This window comes from Blennius ocellaris (genome assembly GCF_963422515.1).
Source record: "Blennius ocellaris genome assembly, chromosome: 6".
Classification (NCBI taxonomy): domain Eukaryota; kingdom Metazoa; phylum Chordata; class Actinopteri; order Blenniiformes; family Blenniidae; genus Blennius; species Blennius ocellaris.
The window spans coordinates 27,002,150-27,025,956 of record NC_137655.1 but is presented as its reverse complement, the minus strand read 5'-3'; the positions used below and the strand labels follow the sequence as shown (position 1 = coordinate 27,025,956).

At 42.7% G+C, this 23,807-nt stretch overlaps 1 protein-coding gene across 2 annotated transcripts in view; it reads left to right on the top strand.

Moving 5' to 3' along the window:
• The window catches only part of tbx15 (T-box transcription factor 15), a 46,310-nt gene extending 24,037 nt beyond the window's left edge, over positions 1-22,273 (top strand). For both annotated transcript variants that reach the window (XM_080497831.1, XM_080497830.1), the window contains exons 4-8: positions 699-870; positions 6,896-7,063; positions 7,197-7,261; positions 14,837-14,934; positions 20,309-22,273. In XM_080497831.1, coding sequence (XP_080353957.1) covers positions 699-870; positions 6,896-7,063; positions 7,197-7,261; positions 14,837-14,934; positions 20,309-21,141 — 1,336 coding nt within the window. In that variant the 3' untranslated portion in view covers positions 21,142-22,273. The remainder of the gene's footprint in view (positions 1-698; positions 871-6,895; positions 7,064-7,196; positions 7,262-14,836; positions 14,935-20,308) is intronic.
• Positions 22,274-23,807: the final 1,534 nt, after the last annotated feature.

Genomic DNA, 23,807 nt, shown 5'->3' with positions numbered 1-23,807 from the left:
TTATCATTATTCCTAATTCCTCTAATTAGCACTCGCATGTGATATCTGTCACGCAAACAAACATGAAATCCTGGCATGAAAAGAGAACAGTGCAGACCTTGATGATATTGTGTTGATATTTTGAACTTACAGATGAATATGGTGGAATACGGTTCCTCTCCGTCATGGCCAAATCTACACTTTTCAAACAAAACATAATCCACCTATGGTAGGGCTAGGCGATTTGGCCTAAATAAATTAAAAGATTTTTTAAAAGAAAAATCCGAATTTTGTTTCGATTCGATTTCCGATATTTTCTCCAATGCACTTAAAAATGACTGCATCAGATATATTGTCAAAAGTACACCCTCATTGCTGTGATCGTCCTCAGAGTTAAAAAGCATAAAAACAAACCCAAAATAAAAAGTAAAAGAGGCTCAGTCACTCAACAAGTTCAAGCTTTAACCAGGTATAAGCAAAATGCAACAGCGACTACAGAAACCTACAAGGAAATGGTGGAAAGAAACACAAAATTGTGGGGAGAAAAAAAAACAACCCTCAAATTTGCAAAATAAAAATCATTTTTAGCTTACAAGTTCGATTAATGGACTGAGTGGATTTTTTTGCCCATCCTGACCTCTGGTGACAGAATGTTGTTGTTGCCGGCTTGGTTGCGGTTCCACCACAAACTCAGGAAGCTCTCCTGTCTCGTCTTCCAGGTACGTGTATCACAGCTCCAAGTGGATGGTGGCAGGAAACGCAGACTCTCCGGTGCCGCCGCGCGTCTACATCCACCCCGACTCCCTGGCCTCAGGAGACACCTGGATGAGGCAGGTGGTCAGCTTCGACAAGCTCAAACTCACCAACAATGAGCTGGACGACCAGGGACACGTAAGACTCACTTTCTCACCGATGCATCAAAGAACCATGGACGCCTCATCGCTTGTCTTTTCTAGGTTAAGAAAGATTAGGAGTTCCTGTTTGGTCCCTGCTTTGTGCCTTTGATGCTGTGATTTGTGGGCTGCATTGGAGCCTCTTGTGGACGGGTTTTGTCCTGCAGGCCTTATGTTGGACACCTTTGTTCTATTAGGACTTTACCCATTACATGTTGTCACCTGCTATTTCTAACATCATTGGAGTCGCTTATAAATTCACAGACAAATAATATTTAAACGTTCTGACGTGGACTTTCGTAACCAATATGTTCATTATTTGAACTGAAAGCACAATTCCTGCTTTCTATCTACATTTGTTTCCCATAGTATCAATTTTTATTGACTGTATTGTCCATCTGAGAATTAGCACTTTGAGCATGAATGCCAACATCTGACCATGAAATTAATGGTGCTTATAAAATAACCCTTTTTTTTTTTTTACCCTGTCCTCCCGTTTTGGGGAGAAAGTTACAGTAGTACTTTATCAATTAATTTACATAAATTCACATTTGAGGTCATGTTACTTTAGTTTCGCCTGATAAATCGCTCAAATATGTTTTTTGCACCTGAAACCTTGTTGCTCTAACACCAAATATATGAAAGTATTATGGTGAATAGAAAAGTAGAATGACAAAATTTACCATGTGGCTTAAATAAACAACACACAAGGAATTCTTTCAAAAATACATCAACAAAGAAGTGAAGTGATGATTTTCGCACATTGTGCTCTTTAGCATCTCATATGAATGGTCGATGTGTTTTTTCAGCCGTAAAGTCAATAAGTCTGTGGTCGGAATGATGTTAAGTAAGTAGAAGTATTGATTGAGTATATGTGTCGTTATATAATCGTATATCTTTGTGAGACTGAAATACTACAAACAGCCGCTGCTGGCCAGGACACACAGCTTGGTAATGAGCAGTGGACAGTTTGAGCAGAGACGCTGTGGCTTTAAACCTTCAAGCTGTGATTCATTACTTTCATTGTTTTTGCGTTTTACACGTGACTTCATGGCGACGTGGTTCTCCTGCGCTGTGAGGCAGCTGAAATGTTTCTGATGGAGAGAATAGTTGTGGCAGTTCTTTATGACGGAGAGGTTTGTTGATGAGAGTCGATCCTCCGCTGTGCCGCGGAGCCTCCTCCTCCCACGCTCTCCTTGTTGACGGCGGCCCACTCTCAATGAATATCCTTCACGCTTGTTGGTTAAAACGATTCTCAATACAATTGCTGGTCGGGGATTTGAACTTCTACCCTTGTTTTAATATGTCGTTTCCATTTCCTCTGTGGCCCTGTAAATGATTTCGTTCTGAGTCGGGTTTGTTAAAACCGCCTAATGACTGAATTTGATTTGTAGTTTGGCCTAGCAGCCACACCGCTCAGCTAAACTTTAACTCTGACCACAATCGCTCAGATTTACTGTCTCGCTTGTATCCCGTCGGCTACAGAGGTGGTGAACTAAAGTAAGTACCGACTCTTGGCCCGCTTTAAATGTATAATATGGGATTCATAGGTGAAATATTCTACGGTAATGCAAAAAGGCTGGTGGTAATTTATGTGATTTATTGCCTCCCTCGTGTGTGATCAGTCAGTGGGCACCAGGACGACGTTAAAGCCTGTCTCTCTGCTCTTTAGGCTTCTCCAGACAGAATAGATGGTTGTTATTGTCCAGGAACTGTTTACTACTTCTCATGCACAGTGACAGCATTTCCAGTGGCTCCGTTGTCATGGAAACAGACCCCAAAACACAATGGAACTTCTCTATTGTCACTTGAAAACATTGTAATCGGGGCCCAAAGCTCTGAAATATGAATGAAATAGTGAACTGTTCCAAGAGGAGCTGTTGACGAACTGTTTCCTGCTCCACCTATGGTGTGGTAGTTCAGTCCCTCATTTTTGTAATAATATGCAGGGCCCTATGTGTCATTAAAGCAAAACAAGGGATGAAGACTGATGACATGAATGTGAACCCCGAGGACTTGTTAGAAAACAATATGTAATGACATAAAGCAGACAGAATAAACTGTGGGACCATAATGAAATGTTATATCTGTCCTCCACCAACAAACATATTGCTCACGAGTCAGCCATCAAAATTACCGACTATATTTTGAAGTGAACCAAAATGTATGATTTGAGTTAGCATCACCCCTAAGGTGTGAGAAGTGACAGCTCTACTTTATTTATATTTAAAATACATCTCCAGATACATCTTGCTGGGAAATGAATGCAGGCGGAGGGGAGCTGGGCGCTTCCTCCTCCCTCCTGCTGCAAATCTCACCAAAACACCTGCTGATGTGTTAAAAGCCTTTCCCCTCTTGCTCGTCGTTGACTCTAAACTAAAAGAGAAGCCAGACACTTAAAACAACAACAACAACAACAACAACAACAACCGTTGGAGCAGATAATTATGTATTTGACTTGTTACTGTCTGAACTCTTGTCCAGTGTTCACATACTAAACTACTTGTCACTATAAATAGTGACTGCTCCATTTATAACCAACATTTTTTTCCCAATTGAATTTGCCAATAATAAGTTCAACCTAAAAAACATGCAACATAACTCAGGTTCACTTACAAACTAAAGCACAGTGGCTGCACATAAATGACCATAAACAATAAAAGATCAGAAAACAATAATGCAGAAGTGTCGTGCCGGGTTAAAAGCCATGGAGTGCAGTTTTAAAAACAGACATTGAAAGATCTGGTTATGTGTGTAAAGGAAAGTTGTCCAACATTTTAAGAGAAGCAACAAAAACGGTGTAGTTCAGGGTTGTCAAACTGATTTCAGTTCAAGGGCCTCATGCAGCCCAGTTTCATCTTGAGAGGTAAAATAATGCCACTTAATAAAAGTTTTTCTTTGCTGTGGCGCTGAGTTTACACGGTAAAAACATCTATATTTTCATAAAACCAAACAGTTACAACCGAAAATAACTCCAATCTCAACATAAAGCTAATTTTAATGAAAAATACAATGAAATATCAAAGAGCTTCAGGTAATTCTCAAAATAATCCCCCAACCTAAATAAACTGCACCTCCGAGAAATGCTGATTCACCATTAAAGCCCTTCTGAAATGTTGCATGTTGACAGCGTGAATAAAACATGACTTTTCTAATCTTTTCTTTTCAATGTTAAAAAGCTTAGAGGCAAGCAGGTTTTGACATCTTCAACACAACCGAGGTGGACTGATAGGCAGTCTCTGTCTTCTGTCATAGAATAACGCTGATATTCAGCTGATTATCATGATTATCTGCTTTAAAAAAAATTAAACATATATTATAAAAATGTTATACAGTTAAAAAGGCTGTTTTTATCTCAGGATAAAAAGTATAATGTAGTTTCATATCTTTCCTTGGTTATTAATGGAATAACTATAAAGACTCTTAACTCAAATAACATCAAATGTCATTTAGTGCAACAAATCATTTTTATTACACAAACGCTGGGTTAGTATTGCACTGCAGGGGAGTTTCATATGAAATAGATCTCTTTATTATACAGTTCAGTTTGTTGAGCAGTTTCTGATCTGATCAATCTTTTTGCAAATCTGGTGGAGTCCAACTCAAAATTATTTATGCCGTCACACCTTTTATGATTCATTCATCTTGCATCATCTTGCATAGCTTTCTTTTACTTTCAAAGTAAGAAATATAATATATTTTCTCTCTTATGCATTAACTGTTCACCATATCTTTTATTGCAAAAGTACAGGAAGTGTAAATTCCAACCATAATTGACTACTTTGTGCAACATGAGTTTCAGTTTCTCTCAATATATTATATCAAAAGCGCTGCCTTGCTTAGATTCTAGTATGCATTCATTCATTGTGTCCAATCTGCAGATGAAGTGATCAATTATATATCAGAACTGTATGAATATGTTATATATACATATATATATGTTTTCAGTAAATATTCCGTTCATATTAGATCTGTCCAGACTGCAGCACTCTGAATGATTGTCTCACTGTACATATTTACAGTATGGATATGAGATCAGGCTGAGTTAACAGGACTCCTCTGTGGCTGAACAAACCCCCCCCCCCCCCGGCCTGGTGGACCCAGATCTGCCTCACGCTGTCACTCTGTCTCCAGGGCCTCTGGGAAAAACTCATAAAACAGTGCAGCAGGCAGGACGAGCCAAGCGACTCTCTCTTGTTGCTTTTATTTTTTTCTCCATTTTTAATGACCCATCACATTTTTAATGTGTGAGTGCTGTTATGTGTAATTTTCTAAAGCTGTGCAGAGACTATTTTTTCACCGTCTGCTTTGGAAATATGTTGGTTTCTCTCTCTCTCTCTCTCTCTCTCTCTCTCTCTTTATATGTATATATATATATATGTATATATATATATATATATATATATATATATATATATATATATATATATATATATATATATATATATATATATATATATATATATATATATATATATATATATATATATATATATATATATATATATATATATATATATATATATATATATATATATATATATATATATATATATATATATATATATATATATCTTCCTTGTGTTCACTTTAGTTCTGCTGCCGTTCCCTCCTGGTCCTCAGCCCTGGGCTCATTTTCAGTGGATTTCACAGGAGTGAAGCTGTGTAATGCACCCCTTTAATTAATAATCTGTCATGCTCATGCTCAAAAATCAGAGGGACGTCATTACGTACTACAAAAATGAAAACATCACTTATGAAGCTAATTGTATCAGAGCGTGGACGCGGCGGCGGCGACATGAAGCCAGGGTGTGATCACCTCGGGCTGACGAGGCATGAAAAGCATGACTCGTCGGGCCGTGAGGCAGCTGCTTGTGTCTCCATTTTCAAACCTCTATTGCTCAAACAGGCCTGTAAAGGGGTCTTTCTGCATTTTTGTGTATAATTTCAAAATATGCTTGAATGGCAGCTTTCTATTAGCAATAGTGATCTGAAATGCAGAAAGAGAAGCCGGGCCTTGTGAAAGCAATGGATTTAAAATACAATGAAAGCAAACAGGTGTGAATGTCTATCCTGTCCTCTGTAACACGAATGAACATCTAAAATATCAAAGTTTTACTTAAACTTTCACCTCTAGCATGCTGCTTTACACCTGTTATTTCCATTTCCAACACTCTGCTTTACCAATTAAAAGCCCATTTGGCCAAAAACAACCTGCAGAGTGGAGAGTGTTTCTTCCTTGGTGTGGAGCTGATGCAGAGACATGCACCGAGGAGACTTTTATTTCTTCAGGGGATGCAATCCACTGAGTGCCTGAGTAAAAAGACACCACAGCGCCACCCACAGGGTTTGATTGACAGGTGATCTTCGGGCAAAGCATACCAAAATACAACAATGCTGCAGATGGAGTTTTAAAAAAACACAAAAAAACAGGATTGCAGCCTGAAGGATGCTTTTTTTCCCTTTGTGACTCATTGTAGCAGCCTACTTAAAGTGTGTGTGTGCGTGTGTGTGTGTGTGTGTGTGTGTGTGTGTGTGTGTGTGTGTGTGTGTGTGTGTGTGTGTGTGTGTGTGTGTGTGTGTGTGTGTGTGTGTGTGTGTGTGTGTGTGTGTGTTGGACTCAGTGTGTGATTTGAGGTCTGGAACATTGGATGTAATGTTTTTGATATTCAGAGGTGTTTTCCCCCGCGGCCCTGGTTTGAAATGACCCCCTCTGTTGTAGCAGAGTGGGGGCGTCAGGGGTGTGTGTTTGGCTCTGGGGAGGTTTTCTCACCCGCCGATTAATCAGGAACAGACCAAGGCCCTCAGGCAAGGCTGGGGCCAGAACTGTCTGACGCCTCTACTCTGCAGGGAAAAGAAAGTCAAGCCAACGTCTTTTCAGTGTGAACTTAGTGTCCGCCTGATAAAATGAATTCACTGGGGCTAATTACTTCTTTAATAGAAACAACGTGCAAGCGTAGAGAATTTAATACGAGTATATTTTTAGCGGTATCGTCAGAAAGGCTTTTTTTTCCTCTTCACAGATCATCCTCCACTCCATGCACAAATACCAGCCGCGTGTCCATGTCATCAGGAAGGATTTCAGCAGCGACCTCTCTCCAAACAAGCCGGTGCCCACTGGGGAGGGAGTGAAGACCTTCAGCTTCCCGGAGACGGTCTTTACCACCGTCACCGCCTACCAGAACCAGCAGGTATTAGAACGGTTCTCCTGGAACCACTGAACAAATCAGCTCTTTCAATTGTCATGCAGCAGTTTGGAAACGTTTCCACATTGCGCTGTATTATTCATGAAACACATTCCCACGTTGTGTTTTTTTGGGGCAGATCACCAGATTAAAGATCGACCGCAACCCATTTGCTAAAGGATTTCGAGATTCGGGCAGAAACAGGTACGTGGCCACGTCTGCAGGAGTATGCTCGTGCTCTCTCCAGCTACCGGGATCCATCCTTCCGTTTTCATACTGGATGTATATTTCCTCACCTCAGTATTCATTAAGCCACTTACTTATGCTCAGTTTACACGTTTTAAGTGAAAACTCGTCGTGCTTTCTTTTCAGTGAGGTGCACAGTTAACACAGTACCATTCTGAAAATGACGCCCATTTACACGGCAGCAGCAGAAACACTGAAACGATGTAGTCAGCATGCCAGGCCACAAGGTGGCACTGTTGGTTGTTTTTGTAATGGAACCACACACACACACACACACCACAGAGAATAAAACGCTATACACATTAACAATGGCGAGTACAACACCTTCAGGAGTACAGCTGAAGGCTTGATGCTCTTCGGGGTGAATGTTGGCTTTAAAAGTACCATCAGACCTGGACTGGGAGTCGCACCGCTCTGGCGCCCGCCAGAAGTTAAATGAAATACAACCGTCTCCGACTTGATGAAAATCATTGAACATTTAAACCGACTTCTGGCAGATTCCACCGTTTTCTCTGAGTTTCACCTCCTCTGCTGCTTGCTCTGATTTGAGGTGGAAGTTTTCGCTGCGGAGGAACGTTTGGTTCCCAGACAGAGTGCTCAATGGACGCGAAGGTTTTTCTCACCTTTTACTGAGTGAAACTCAAAATGACGTTGGTATCTTGGAGCATGCAACGCTGCAGGTCCTGCTCTGTGCTGCGCTCCATGTTGTGTCTGCTTGATCACTGCACTGTTGTTGAAACTGACATCGTGCCGCTGATGTGTCAGCGATAGCCCTGAAATTGAAATTGAACATACAGCTTTTGCACTTGTCTACCACTATCACAATAATGTCACAATAATGTCACAATAATGTCACAATAATGTCACAAACACAAGCAGCAGTGCCATGTCTTCATTTGGTAGATCTACATTGCGTTATTGATGCATCTCCATGTTCAGTTGTATTTATTGAAGACGGTTGAATTTGTGTCACGTTTGTGTCACGTTTGCCTTTATTTCTCTCATTCAGCCTAAAATCGTTCACTATTTAGGAACATTAACCCATAAACATTTCAACACGCAGTTGGGCCCCGCTTCAGTCTAAACCGTGGTCATAAAACAGCGTTCAAACAATGACTACATGTTCTGACTTGTAGCGCCAGCCGAGACGTCTAGACGTCTCCTGACCTGCAGCTCACCGTGTGCCTGCGTCCAGGTCCAGGTCCAGGTCCAGGTCCAGGTCCAGGTCCAGGGTCGTTAACAGCATCTGAACTCCTTATTGATTCTATTACTTTACATGCACACACTGTACTTGCAGGGCGTCTGCCGCTATTAGGCTCAGAAATCACCTTATTCTGAGTCAAACTGAGCTGACTTAGCACACACACACATGCACGCACGCACACACACACACACACACACACACACACACACACACACACACACACACACACACACACACACACACACACAAACACACAGTATTTATTTTGCTGGATTAACATTAAATTACTGCAACTTTCTGAGAATATGAATATAAAAATGTGTGAGCTGATCCAATACATTGAACATTTAAAACACTGGGTCTTGTGTAAGATATTTTATTTCTGGACTGTTGCCACATGGAGAAATTTTATCCACTCTGAACTGTGATCTTTTTGTTTTGTTTTGTTTTGTTTTGTTTTGTTTTGTTTATTTATTTATTTATTTATTTATTTATTTATTTATTTATTTATTTATTTATTTATTTATTTATTTATTTATTTATTTATTTATTTATTTATTTATTTATTTATTTATTTATTTATTTATTTATTTATTTAGTGAATCCTCCAATGCTGACACATTTTGAACGTGCACACATTTAAAGTGCTAACACATTTTACACCTCACACGCATTTGAGAAAAGAAATGTTTACACGCTCTATCTCGAGTTTTCACACATTCCAGAGATAGATTTAGATTCGATTCTCTAGAAGTCTGACACATTATAAAGTGTAGAACAAATTCTAGAACTTGCACACATTTTAGAAATATGACCATTTCCACAACTTCAACACTTTCCAGAGGTTTCACAACACATTCTAGAACCGTGGGAATATTCCAGCTCTTACATTCTATAACTTTCACACCTTTTTAAACACGCACACATTCTAGAGCTTTTACACATTCACAAACATTCACAAATCCTAGAACTTTTACAAATGTATTATTCCTACAGTGACACATTCTAGAACTTTCAGACATTACCAGACTGATTCCAGAGCTTTTAATCATTGGAGCTCTGACACATTTGAACCGTCACTCATTCTAGAACGTCACAGATAAGATCATTCCAGAACACTCATCTAAATACGGAACACACCTATTTATTCTTGTATTCTGTACCTGTTAATACTCATCACTGAGAGTTTGGAAGAAACAGGACGAGATGTCGGGGTTCTTACTGAACAGATGGTCAGACTTTCGTCACAAGTTTCTTTCCTCTGGTTTCCAGAGGTGGTGAGAACTCTGACGCTGTTTACTTCACTTCACGTTCAAATATTGTGCAAAATATATGTCTGGTGGAAGTGAAGTCAAGTCCTTTACATTTACGTTTTAGTAAATATATGACGGTTCAAGATGTTCACTCATTTCATGCTTTCTCCGTGGAAACGTCACGTCGTCATCGTAGATGTTAAAACGAGAAGTAACGAGGCAGTTTGAAGAACATGAGGAGGAGAAAGTACAGCGACTGTGGAAAAGAAAACAGTCGTTGAAAAAAACATTCTAAAGCAAAGTACAGATACCTGGAAAGTATTTTTACTTTCCACCTTTGCTTTGTACTTCTTGTCTGTCTGTGGCTTTTTTCTCTCAGCCTCTGGATTATCATATATGAGATTAGAGGAGGAGGAGGAGGAGGTGCAGGAAGAGGAGGAGAAGGTGCATGAGCAGGAGGAGTAGGTGCAGGGAGAGGAAGAGGAGGTGTAGGACAAGGAGGAGGAGGAGGAGCAGCAGGAGGAGGTGCAGGAAAAGGAGGAGTTGGAGGAGGAGGAGGAGGAGGAGGTGCAGGAAGAGGAGCAGGAGGAAGAGGTGGAGGTGCAGGAGGAGGGGGTGGAGGTGCAGGAGGAAGAGGTGGAGGTGCAGGAGGAAGAGGTGGAGGTGCAGGAGGAAGAGGTGGAGGTGCAGGAGAAGGGGATGGAGGTGCAGGAGGAGGAGGAGGAAGAGGAGCAGGAGGAAGAGGTGGAGGTGCAGGAGGAGGAGGTGGAGGTGCAGGAGAAGGGGATGGAGGTGCAGAAGGAGGAGGAGGAAGAGGAGCAGGAGGAAGAGGTGGAGGAGGAGGAGGAGGAGGAAGAGGTAGTGCAGGAGGAGCAGGAGGAGCAGGAGGAGGAGGTGCCCTGAACCCCCAGTCTCCTCCACACATGAAAGCAGCCTCCTCATCTGGTCTGCATTATTGGCACACAGATATTCGAGACATCTTTTTTCGTTTTTCAAACAATAGACTATTTGATTTATGAGCTGGCGTTTCAATTCCACCGCCAAAACGCTACAGATGAAAAGATAACGGCGAACGAGAGATTCGTCCATTGAGGGAGAAAATGAATGTATCGTCACGTACGGTTTGATATGTTTTGTTTGGTTTGAAGCGCGACACTCGTACCGAGTCGCTCCTGGAACAGGAAAAGTCCTTCCAGACAGTCACTCTGAATTTAATGGCTCAGGCTGAAGATGTTTTTGATCTTTGATCATTCAGGATTACTATTAGTGAGCTGCAGATCTGACCTCTGACCTGCATGCTGCTGTTTTGACATAATGATGGTGATTTAGGAGTTTCGTTGGTTGCGTGCTGTCCGTCACACTGGATTAGGAACATACTGTGTTGAGAGACATTCTGTCTTTTCAAAGTCAGTGCACTTTAATATGAATTTCATTTCGTAGATTAAAGTGTCTTTGATCAGAGTTTTTGACTTTTGGTTTATTTTTAAGTCAATAAAAATCCATAAATATTGTTAGAAAGCATAGTTTTAGATAGTAGTGAGTAGAGTATTATGTTGGCTCAAAAGTGTTGGTTTCAAAGAAAAGTAGAATAATAGGTAGGTATTTTAAATGAAACTTGGACGTGTTTCTACCCTTTATTCGACACATTTCCATTGTTGGTCACATCCTCATGTCTTACTGGTTCTTCCAAACCAACAATGATACTAAAAGCAGACCGTTGTGCTCCAGTGGGCATCGCTTCTGTCGGTCTTTAGAAATTAATAATATCAAAGCTTGTGACGCTTGAGATGCCATCAAAACTGCTTCAGACTTTGCTTTTTTTAACTCCTTTGCTCAGTTAATCTAACTTGTCAACAGATTGCTTTCAAATTCAAAATCTGATCCAATATGATGTATTTGGAAATCATTTTTGCCATAATACAAATAAAACTAGTGGCAATAATCATCATGTTTACCAAACTGTTTCTTGGACAGAAGTGTTGAATAAGATTTTATAATCTCTTCCAGAAAATCAGTGAATAAATTGTTTAATTGTAGAGCTATTTTTTGCATTTTACAATAAATATTGCGCATAAAATACATATTAGCTACATTTGAACTGTTGTGACATCAGCAAGTCTCAGGTACATACGCTCATTATATCCCATCGTGTGGTTGTACACTTGTTACACAAATTGATTAAAATGTCTTCCATTCTGAATTACTTCATCATTTTTATTGTCAGAATTCCACTCTATGCAGTTTTGTAGCCGCCACTCCGGCTGCCTATAAGTGGGCGAAGGCGATGAACACTTTTGGCAGCTCATCAATACATCACAGACAATCACACACAAATGCTCGTCTTTTAATTTCCGAAGGAAACCAGAGGAGCCACACGCAGGTAGAACGTGCAGAACTAATCAACCAGAATCAAACAGCTGTGACATGACAGCGCTAACCGCCACACCACCATCCTGCTCTTATTGCACTTTGACAATGTGATGGGAGTCCACTCTTGAGTTGCAGCCGTGTCCCATATGGAAAGCTTTATTGAGTGCATGCTTGCTTGAACTGACCTCTGTGCAGTCGGCTCTTCCACAAGTCGAAGGTGTGAGACTGCAGCTGCACATTCAAGTCCTGGAAACAAGAAGTTACAAATGTAAAAGCAGGTGTGACACATTCTGTTATTACTGCCACTTTTTAAACATTAGTCACTTTATATTAGGATCGGATGTGGGTTATATAAACACAGTTAAAATAAAGACAACTGAGACGCTTTTCTTCGGCTTGTAGCCGTAAAGTGGCTGTTCGGCTGGTTCGCCCTGGAACAATTTCACATGCGGGGGAAATTCCAAATTAAGAGAGGGAACAAACTAACACTGCTAATTCTCCACCTAAGCACCAATTTGTTTTCCTTCTTCTGAATTTCTTATTGCGTCCTAATAAAGAAGACCCCAGAGCTTTGCAGTTGGCCAGAGTGGTGTCGTCAGTTGTGTCTGGTGAGCGGCTTTACGACGCGGCTCGCGTGTTGGGTTGTGGTCCCTCAGCGGCGGCGCGGCGGGATGAATGAGCTCAGTGATGGCGCGGGCCGGGCCGATTAGCGTGGCACACTAACGAGCTGCCCTAAAATAACACCGGCGCAGTGGATGGGTGCTGCTTTGCTCCGAGACGCAGGCCGAGCGGTGTGCAGGGGAGTAAATCAAGCAGGAAGGGGAACCCTGTACATCAAGATGAAACGTCTCGTCAGATTTATGTGCACTGTAAAAAAACCTGCTTTTTTTTTTTCTAATGGCCCCACTTTCCTCCAAGCAGGAGTCCGGTCTGTCCCGCCTCCCTGTCTCTCTCAGTCTGATTCTCTCTCTCATTCACACGTATTTTATGAATGAATAGTTTGGGAATCTTTTTCATCAGTTTTATTTTTCCGCCCTCATACGATCACCTGGTGGCGCATCGAGTGAACGCTCTCACACACCACAAGAACCCAGATATTTGCTTTCTCCCTCAGGGAAGAATATCATTGTTTCCTCAAAGTTTGTACTCAACATATCATCTGGAGAACCTTTTTCTTGTCTTGTGTCTCACGACTGCTGGTCAGAACATTTGAGGTGGTTAATGCGGGAAAAGCCACCAAGCCCCATCTTCTCCCAGGAGTTCTGTGCTTCACTATGAAAATCTGCCCAGATCTAACACTTGCTTTGTTCTTCCTCCAGAAAACAAACATATTACTGTTTTTGTGGGCCGTGAGTTCAAAGTCAGTCATGACCTTGAATGTAGGAGACATGGGTTTGAACCTGGGTTGTGACAGGAAGAATTCCTGGTCTACAGAGCAAGTTGCAATGATTTGCTGTGGCAACACCTAGAAAAGGCAGGAGCACACCAGACACTGGTATTTCTTTTACACAAGATAAACCTTCATTTGTCCCGTAATGGGGACATTTGCACTTATGCAACAGTAAGTTGACAGTAGTAAACAAGTAGCCAAATAATATGACTATTATTATATATTAAAAACAATAACAGAGACAGTAAAAAAAAACAGATAAGAAATGTGACAATATTTTACATTCCTGCATAAAAATGAAGGGAGTGATTGGATTGAATGCCAGATATGGTCATTATTGCACAGATTAAATAAATTAATAATTTATATCGCATACATAGAACAGTGGTGGACATTAAAGAGTTAATATCATAAAGCACAGGTTTTAAAATGGGTGGAAACACCCTGTGACCACTGTACTAGAAACACTCAGGGAGCAATTAGGAAAAACGAGAGGCGGGAGTTTTCCGACAAAGAACAAAATTGAGGATAAAACTAGGTTTGTGTATGAAATATGGGAATAATTTTCATTAACAAGGTCATGTGAAAAAGTGAATGTTGTGCTGTGATCAGAAAGCTTTTGCTGGAGATGTGGTGGAAAACCAATCACAGAAGGTGCAGACACACATTCACAGGTTTCCTCAAAATTCCATCAAAAATCCTGATGCAAGACAAAATGTTCCCAGTCAGTAAACTGGGCAGGAAATAGCAGGTGCCTTCACAAAACAAGAGTATAGCAACAGGCTGGCATAGACACACACAGAAGGAGAGGGGAAAGCAATCAGGGGCAGAGCTCATCAGCATGAGGGGGGATTCAGGAGCACATTGACTCACTGAGGAATGGGAGGAGAACGTGAGACAGATGTGTGGGAAAGACACATCGTGATCAGAGAAGACGTTGGACATGAACCAGGGACGGGCATGACTTAAGACAGGACAACGTGACGAGGCAAGGATGAAACCAAAACATGACGTTGACATGAAACACATGAAACCATCCGGGAAAAGCAATGATTGAAACACCAAGGCCGTAACCCAGGGAGGTAATTCCTCACGGGGTTATGTAAACCTCGGTCTGCTGATTCAGACTGCAGGTTGGGAAACTTTCTCACTTCTTACTAATTCTCCTGTAAAATACACAGAAACCAAAAGTGTCCCTCTTTATGTGCAGCCAACAACTGTCGCACCCGACCAACTGCAGCTCATTTATGAACATATTGAATGAGTTTCATCTGAAATTTTCCTGCATTTCCTCTTCTGCCCTGTTGGTGTATCAGGACGGGCCTGGAGGCCATCATGGAGACTTATGCCTTCTGGAGACCTCCAGTGAGGACCCTCACATTTGAAGATTTCACCAACATGCAGAAACAACAAGGTGTGTAAAAATGCATCACTGTCTTGTATTCTGTTGACATGTTTCCTGGCTTAACTATACGTTTAATTAGAATACACAATTAGAGAAGGATTATAGATGGCAGCACACACGTTTCAGGCTTTAACAGGCAACGTCTGATCTTTTACATCTAAAATGCAGACAACTGATCCAGAGTAGTGCGCTCATTGGAGAACACTTATTCTGTTATCGGTCATTAATCTTCAACAGAAGAGGATCACACACCGAAAGGATTGTCTGTATTTATGCTTTACGGGAGAAATAACGCATAGCGTTTTAGCTTCAAAAGACAACCTGCACAGGGGTATCCTATGTTTGATGCCATAGGGATGGACTCCCATGAGGTAGGATATCACATGGATGTCTAGATCGGGGTTGTCAAACATAAGGCCTGTGGGCGCCAGCCTCCAATCCCATTTTCCAAACCATCAAATAAAAATAAAAAAACTAAACGATTTTATCAAACACATTTATGAAGAGTAACAGAAACACCACAACACTTACACCTTAACTGAAATATCGGGGATGCTTCTGTTAAAGATAAGTACCTCATCATAAAAAATGTAAACTGGCATGAGCCTGGGCGCATTGCTGTCAAGGTGAGTTTGTAAAAACACCCAGAATGCAACAGCAACAGGAGAAGTGTTTTGGGGGTCATTTCACTGGATTTTGCACCAGGAGATTTCTATCCGATTGGCTTCATGTTGAGATTATAGTCATTTTTGGTAGTAGTGGTTTAGTTTTGTGAAAATATCGACATTTTCTTCACATATACTCTTTGCCACTATGAACTAAAAGTATAATTTATCGGTTATTACGGCACTATTTGACTGGTACGGGCCGCTCAAGGTGAAATGGGGCTGTATGTGGCCCATGAACTAAAATGTGTTTGACACCCCTGGTCTGTCGATGGTTTCAGTCCCTCACATTCACACAGTCATACTCCAGCCCCAGCTGCCATGCGAGGCGTGAACACACTTTGGGGATGAACTAGAATTTCACTGTTGTGCCCAGGGAGACTTTGGCCGATGGACAGGGTGAGATGGTGTGACCAAATGACCCACTGCGGCAGTGTAAGACGACCCGCTCCATCAAGCCAGCCAAATCTTACTACTTTTTAATTTTAGCATGAAGAAAATACTGCAAATGAAAATTCAGTTCAGTTTTATTTCTGTCGAGCCAATGACCACAGTCACCTCGCGGCACTCCTGCAGAGTGAGTTGGAACGATCCCACATGAGTAGGAGAGGCAGCGCTTGAAACCAAAACTCCCCTTTAACAGAAGAAACCTGCAGAACTGAACTCGGTGGCTTCCTGCGGTTCCAGTCGGGGTTAGAAGAAGAACAGAGATGGTAGGATAGTGCAGACACAGAGACCAAACAAACAAGTTGACATCAGACATCGAGCCAATGCACTCGCCGCAGACTGGATTACCCTGATTCATGTTTAACAATGCTTCTGTGTATAGGGACAAGAATTTAGCCTGAACCACTGCCACCCACTAAAACTATTTATAGATTTAGCCCTTTTCCAACACTTGTAACTAGCTTTGCTGTATAGTTCCACTGATTGGTCCCCTGGATGATTGTTGATGGGATTTTTTTCTTTTTTATCCATTGCATTTCTTTACAATAATGTTGTTGTGATGGATTTTTAGTTTGTTAAGATTATCCACATGGCAAAGTAAGAAATTCCTCCACTCAGTAGTGCAGGGTGGTATTTAGCTTGACCTCGGTTCATTGCTGTCCCAACCTGAACTCTCCCTCTGCATATTTTCCCCGCTATATCACCGCACGCCGCATCAGCTATGGTTGTCCTTCATTTGAGCTTGGCCATACGCTGCTCCTCTGGCAGACCCGCATGCGTCTGCTGAACTTTTCACATCACACGCAGCCCTCGAAAAATAAAATGGTGAAGCAAACCCTGTGGCTGTTGGACGGCTCCACGGTGGGTTCGCCTCCTTCTCCTCTTAGCTCCGGTGTCGGCGACAAGGTCTTGTATCAAGGGTCTGGCCACTTTGAAGTGACCGTTTCCCCGCTGACAGTATCTCTGGTTCGCTGTGGAGCTCAACGTGACGCGATGCTCCGTATTTTCTCTGAGTGGGCTGACGTGTGTTTGTTTTCTTTAAACTCCTCTGCAGTGATTAGGATTTAATTAAAGTCCTGCTCTGCCAGTGAACCCTGTGTCACCCCATAAGGAGACTGTGGGCGATATATGCAATGCGTTGCAACGAGATGTTCATGTGCAGATCTGCCCCCGATGGCACCAGACACCCTTTCCCCTTCAAGTAATCAAGCTGTTTCCCCTCGGCACCGAAGCACCTCCAATGCCTTGATCCAGAGGAAAAGCATGACATCACCAAACCATCGTTCTCCCTCCCTTTTCTTTACATTTGTATCTTCCTTTAGATCCCTCCTCCTCTTGAGCGGAGCGGGGTGCTTGAGTGATATTATCGAAGGCATATGCTGCAAAATCAGAACCCCAGCCAGGCGAGTCCTGGATTATTTAGTTATGCCTCCTCATTCTCGTATTCAAACCGAATTTCTCCAACAGCCACGTGAATCCGGGCCAAATTCTCATTAATACAGAAATATGTGATTGATATCCCACAGCTATCATTTTGCTCTGAAAGGATTGACTTGTGGGTTTCATTTGTGCCAGCAAAGTATACATATTTAATCTGGATCTGTTCAGCAGCCTAGTCACAACCAAATCCATATTTATCCTCACATACCAGTGATATATTCTACAATATGGTTCTTGATCCTTATCCAGCACAGTTTTCAGAGAGCAAAGCCTGTGATTAGTCTGAGGAGAGCTTGAAAAACTCCATATGGCTCAACTAGAGTAGAAATCAAACTGACGACAGGTGAATCTGTCATGTAAATACTCTATGTACACAAGTTCACACACACACACACACACACACACACACACACACACACACACACACACACACACACACACACACACACACACACACACACACACACACACACACACACACACACACACACACACACACACACACACACACACACACACACACACACACACCAGTTTAATTGAATTTGGATTCATTAGTGAAGTGGTATAAGACTAAAGTGATCTCACAGCAGTAATCGCAGTAATCCCACATGAGCAAACACTGATGACCACAGAAGAGGAAGACTTTCTTTCGACATGCTCACTCTTCATCAGACACAACTCGGGGTTCAGTGTCTTGCTTGAGCACATTTAGGCTGTATCCCAGTCCACAGTGAACATGAAGACGATGGAATCTGAGTTAAAGGAACTTTTCTATAATATGTGCAGTGTTCACCTGCGTCCTACGTTAATGAGGAACGCAAACATCTTCAATGAATTGTTATTGTCCATCCAGCTTCTACACCACTTTACCCAAATCAGGGTACCCAGACAATCAAATGACCGTCAAATGACAAACACAGTTACACACGCTCACATTTAGAGTCACAAACTAACTTCAGAACATGTTTTAGGACTGTGGAAGGATACTGCAGTGTCTGCTGGGAAAATACACTGTAAAGGCCTGTGCACAAATCTTTGAATCCTTTCTGGAGATGGTTTCTGCAGTGGTATTTTACACTGCTGACAATGGCAACAGGTGACAAAACTAAAAGATTAACACAATTTTCACAAATACTGCACAGTTAAGCATTTATTTATGAAAATACCATTTTCATGCCCCGATTCTGTGAATGCCATTTGCATTTTCCTGCTCGTGGAAATTACATGTGATATGTGAGTCTGTAGCTGAATGTCTCCCTCAAGGCCTGATAGAGATTTTCTCTCGTCCGCTCAATGTGAAGTGATGTATTGTTCACTGCACCATTTCACTACACAGCTTACTATACACTGAACATGCTTTGCTTGAAGTTTCACTGAAGATCATAACGCCTTTGCAGTCGACTTAACAGGGAACTAAAGCACAATAGAAATGCAGCCCTGACATCTAAATTCAGGGGTTGTATATTTCAAAGTGTTTTGATGACAGGCTGGAAAGTTTAGTAAAGCGAAAGCAATGAAACAGTCTATGGAGCATTTCCAGACTCACAAGTCCTGCAAACTGTTATCAAAAGTACACTAAATACATAGAATATGACGCCTTGTTCCTTTGTTGCCTTGAAAAGGAAATGTACATTTGTAGGCTTTGAAGACACCTTGTTGTGCTGCAAGTGATTTGATCAGCCTTCATACCCAACAGCGAAAGGATGCAGTTCCTGACGTTCCTGACATTAGTCCGAGCTCTCGTCAGGACTAGTCAGGGACATAACTGGCAATGGACAGACGGACTCTACTTGAACCACAACTGCTTAGTGATTCCGTTAACTGACTCAATACTGTTACTGCGTTCGTAGAGCGAGGCAACTCAAGAATTTTTGCTTCACGCTTTGTGCATAATATTTTCAAAAGGCTCCACATGAAATTGCAGCCATACCGAGAAAAGATTTCCTCTGCAGGGAACGGAAGTGAAAGTCTGGCAATCTGAGACTAATTCCTCCCTACAGGGAAATCATGTTTGTTTCTCCATATCCCATAGGCAGGTCAAAGGTAGCCAGGCAGGGATTCGTCTCTCTCTCTCTCTCTCTCTCTCTCTCTCTCTCTCTCTCTCTCTCTCTCTCTCTCTCTCTCTCTCTCTCTCTCTGCATTATTTAGTATTTAGTTCATTTCTAAGGCCCTTTACTTGGCCGAGAGTCTTAATTGTGTCATTGAAGGACTTCCTCACACTTACCCATGGAAGGTGGCATGGCATCGTACCAGCACTGTGGTGCTTCACACTTTTGTCTCACAGAGAGAATATCCTGTGTCCTCAAAGACTTTTCTTTCCCTGTTTTACGTGTCATGTTTGCCCCGTTTCCTTCTGGAGTCCAAAAACTTGCATTGAGGTTGCTCGCCAATGATCTTTTTTACATTTTCCTTTCTGAAAAGTTTCATGTTCACACAGCAACATTTTACAAACGTCTCCACGGAAATGACGGAAGAACTTAAAACGATGTAGTTAGCATGTCAGGCCATGAGGTGGCGCTGTTGGTTGTTTTTGTATTGAAACCACACACGTGCACGCAGAGAATACGCTCTAAATGTTAACAGTGTTGTCATGGCCTCTCTACTGATTATAGAGAAACAAATCAGCAGTTTGTTGGTTCAATTCCTGGACTCAGTCCAAGATCCCAAGCCAAAGAGTCGGGTGGTGAGAGCTGAAACACTTTGCTTTCCAGAGAATTCTGAGAATCAACCAGCAACAGAGCAAGCACAGCCTTCATTAAACCAAAGTTCATGTAGTGTCTTGTTGAGCAGCTCTGTACTCCCCTGGCTCTGTTTTCTGTGTGTTGCAGGCGGCAGCACCGGCACCTCTCCCACCACCTCCAGCACAGGAACCCCCTCACCCTCCGGTGCAGCACACCTCCTGTCCCCATCCTGCTCCCCTCCGACCTTCCACCTGGCTCCAAACACCTTCAACGTGGGCTGCAGAGAAAGTCAACTCTGCAACCTGGGCCTGTCGGAGTACCCAGCCTGCGCCCGCAGCAACATGGCGGCCCTGCAGGGCTACGGCGGCCTGGCCGATAGTTCCTACGGACGCCTCCAGGCCGCAGGGGGCGCCGTGGCCTCGGCTCAGCCCTCCGAATCCTTCCTGCCACAGAGGACTTCATCCTTGATCGCGGCTGGCATGCAGGGCGGCTCTCATGCCTCCCTGGCCGGCGGTGGAGGTGGCGGCAGCGCGGGAGGCAAGATGGATGCCTACAGCAGCCAGCTTGGCTCATTCCCAGCGTCGCAGCTTCAGTATGTGATGCAGGCCGGCGGCGGGTCGAGCTCCGCCTCCTCCTCTTCATCCGGATCCTCCCCATCCTCTGCCCACATGTTCAGCGGGAGCCACCACCACGTGCAGCAGGGCTCTTACAACGCTTTCTCCCTCCACAACCCCTACAACCTGTACGGATACAACTTCCCCACCTCTCCACGCCTGGCCGCCAGCCCCGAGAAGCCCCAGGGAGGGTTGCTCTGCTCATCCGCACCCGCCGGGGCCTTCGCTGAGCGCCAGTACTTGTCCAATGGAAGTATGGACACTATGCACATGATCGGCAACACCGCCGGCGCCCAGCAAGGGAGCGGCTCTTGTGATGGACGTCAGTATGGCTCCTCTTCTCAGATGTCCATGCACATGGTGTAGGGAACTGGGACTGAACCTCACAGATCTTCATGTTTTAAAGTATGTCAGCTGAAAAGCAAATCTCTGAACCAGGTTTAGTTTTGATGGTAAAGCAGCATTTTTACCAAGAAGGCTTTCAAAGCAGACGTCATCTTTTGTGTCTGTTTTCAAAGACACTCCAACACTCAGAACATTGTAGAGGCATTCAAGACCATTATTTATCTTTGTCATAAATAAAAAGGAAAAAAAAGGACAGCAACTTAACTCCTTGCTGTTTGATAGCAAACAAGCAAACTCAGCTTTGTGTAAATGCAGGAGGAGGAAGTGCAGGAGGAGGAAGTGCAGGAGGAGGAAGAGGAAGAGGAGTGCACATGCTCTGGTCTGAAAGGGATTATCCGTTGTGAATATGTTTCAGTGCAATAGTAGCAACAGTCCTCTTCTTCACTTGTCTCATTCTTGATTTGTATGCGACTCAGAGCCGACAAGGTCGTCCTAAAACCCAAAGACTCTTCACTGTGATCCACAAGTTTTCACTTCACAAAGCACTTCTCAGTTTGGGCGAGGAAGGTCACAGGGTCTGCGTTTCACCAACATGGTGGGAAGTTTGAACTGGAATGGACAAACTGGACATGATGGCTGTTTGACTCCCTGCTCTGCGTGCAAAGCGGCGGGAACGTATCAGGACACTGCGTCGGGCGGTTGCTGTGCAGTAAAAAGGAAAATCACTCAGATCCCATATGTTTACGGGGAAACTGTAATGTAATCCAGAATATCTACGTACTGGAGAGTTCAGGACGCCGCCACACGACTTGAGCGACCCGTTTCCCTCGCAGGCTAGAGTGGCGTCATGTCAGAGTGGGTTATGTTTTTGACAAATATATAAAGACGGCGAAATGCAATCAATAACATAAGCTTAAAAAGTTTTTGTGTGAAAAGAAATAAGATAAGCAATAGCAGAACAGATTAAAGTATGTTGTGGTGTGTATTAGAGATGTGTATTTAAGTGCTGAGCAATATAGCAATTTTACAAGCCCATTTGTTGTTTAAAGAAGTGTGAAGAATGGAAAATAGAAGAGTAACCTTTTTTGAGGCATTTTGAAAAAATGTAAATACAGGTGCCAAGCACATAAAAACAACCTCAATAAACATTTAAATTCATGGAAATGGATTGTATGTTGTTCTTCTTTTGCCAGATGTAAACCAAACAGGTGTGGGGTCTCCTTCAGGAGGCTTCAAAGACCATCAGGAAAATGTGATTTAACCACTCTATTTTGCAGACCACAAGTCGCAGCTGTTTGGCTCTTCCTGGAATCTTTAACCGATCTGGAAAACTGCTTTTCAGCTTCACTGTAAATTCTCAATAATCCTGGAAAGAAAGAAAAGACTGAGAACTACCAAAATATAGTGGGATACAAGCATTCGTAACAATATCTGTGGCTTACAATCTGTTCTTTATGTAGAATATCTGGCGGATACCAGGACTTTACCAGAGGCCTGAATGGTCATTACTCTTTAAACAAGTGGCATTAAACTAATAAACACTTGCTTCATGAGACACTCAGCAACGTGTGGGAGAAAAATGTACTGCTTTCACAGAAAATGAGGTTTTCACAAGAAAAGTTTTTTCCACATCAAGAAACGTGCGAAGAAGAAACGTTAAAGCTTTGACATGCCGGGTGTTTTGCACTTCAAAGCTCTTCACTGATTTTCTTTTGGAACTTTGTGAGAAAATATTAGTCAAAGAAACATGACGTGTAGAATTGAGTTGATGTCGTAAGTAGGGGAGTTGGTTCGCCGGTCGCAGCCTCTGGGATACAGAAACACAACAAATGACAAGATATTAATCACACGAGGCTTCTCTGCTTATAAAACACACACATCTGCTCCGGTCCACATCACAGGCTTCAAACACTGACGCAATGCATCAATCACAAAACAAACAGAGACAAAGACTTGAGGAAGACTAATTTTCTCCCTGCTGTTTCTATTTATTACGAAAATGAAGCTCAAGCTCTTGTGCCAACTGCACTCAGCTGCACGGCTGTTGTGGCTGATGCATATAAATGTGGCACCTGTTTAAAGAGACACAGAAATCCCCTCGTAATCACCCCAATATCCAAGATGGAGAAAACATGCAGCACTTCTGATCCTCCCCTACTCCAGCTTTGTGGTTCCCCTTCTCGTTACGCGGGGGCAGACTGGGGATTTAGCCGGGGCCAATCAGCATCCATTACACGGATGTCTTCTGAACAGTTCTCCCCAATCACTTCCTATCAGGCGTACAGCTTCAGCCATGAAATATCATATCTGAGCCATCATCAGAAAATGAAGGCGCTGCAGGACCGTGGAGACAGCCAGCCCACTATTGGAAACACCTGTTTCTGCAAGCATGACTTCAAATAATGAGCAGCGTGATGTACCGGAGAGACGCGCATGATTTCATAATTTGGCTCGCCTCCATCTATCTGGACATTATTTCCAATAATTATTCACATTATTTGTCTGATATGCACTCCCTCCCACCTACTCTCGTCCCAGCCGCATTTAAAACGGCCCTCCCAATGCCCCCACCCATCTTCCTCACAAACTTACCTCAGGGCCCATTAAGGTGGGGGATGTGTTTGTACAGAGGATTCACAGAGGATGGGATGACATAATGCACAGCAGGTCTGTTTTCATACCATAAA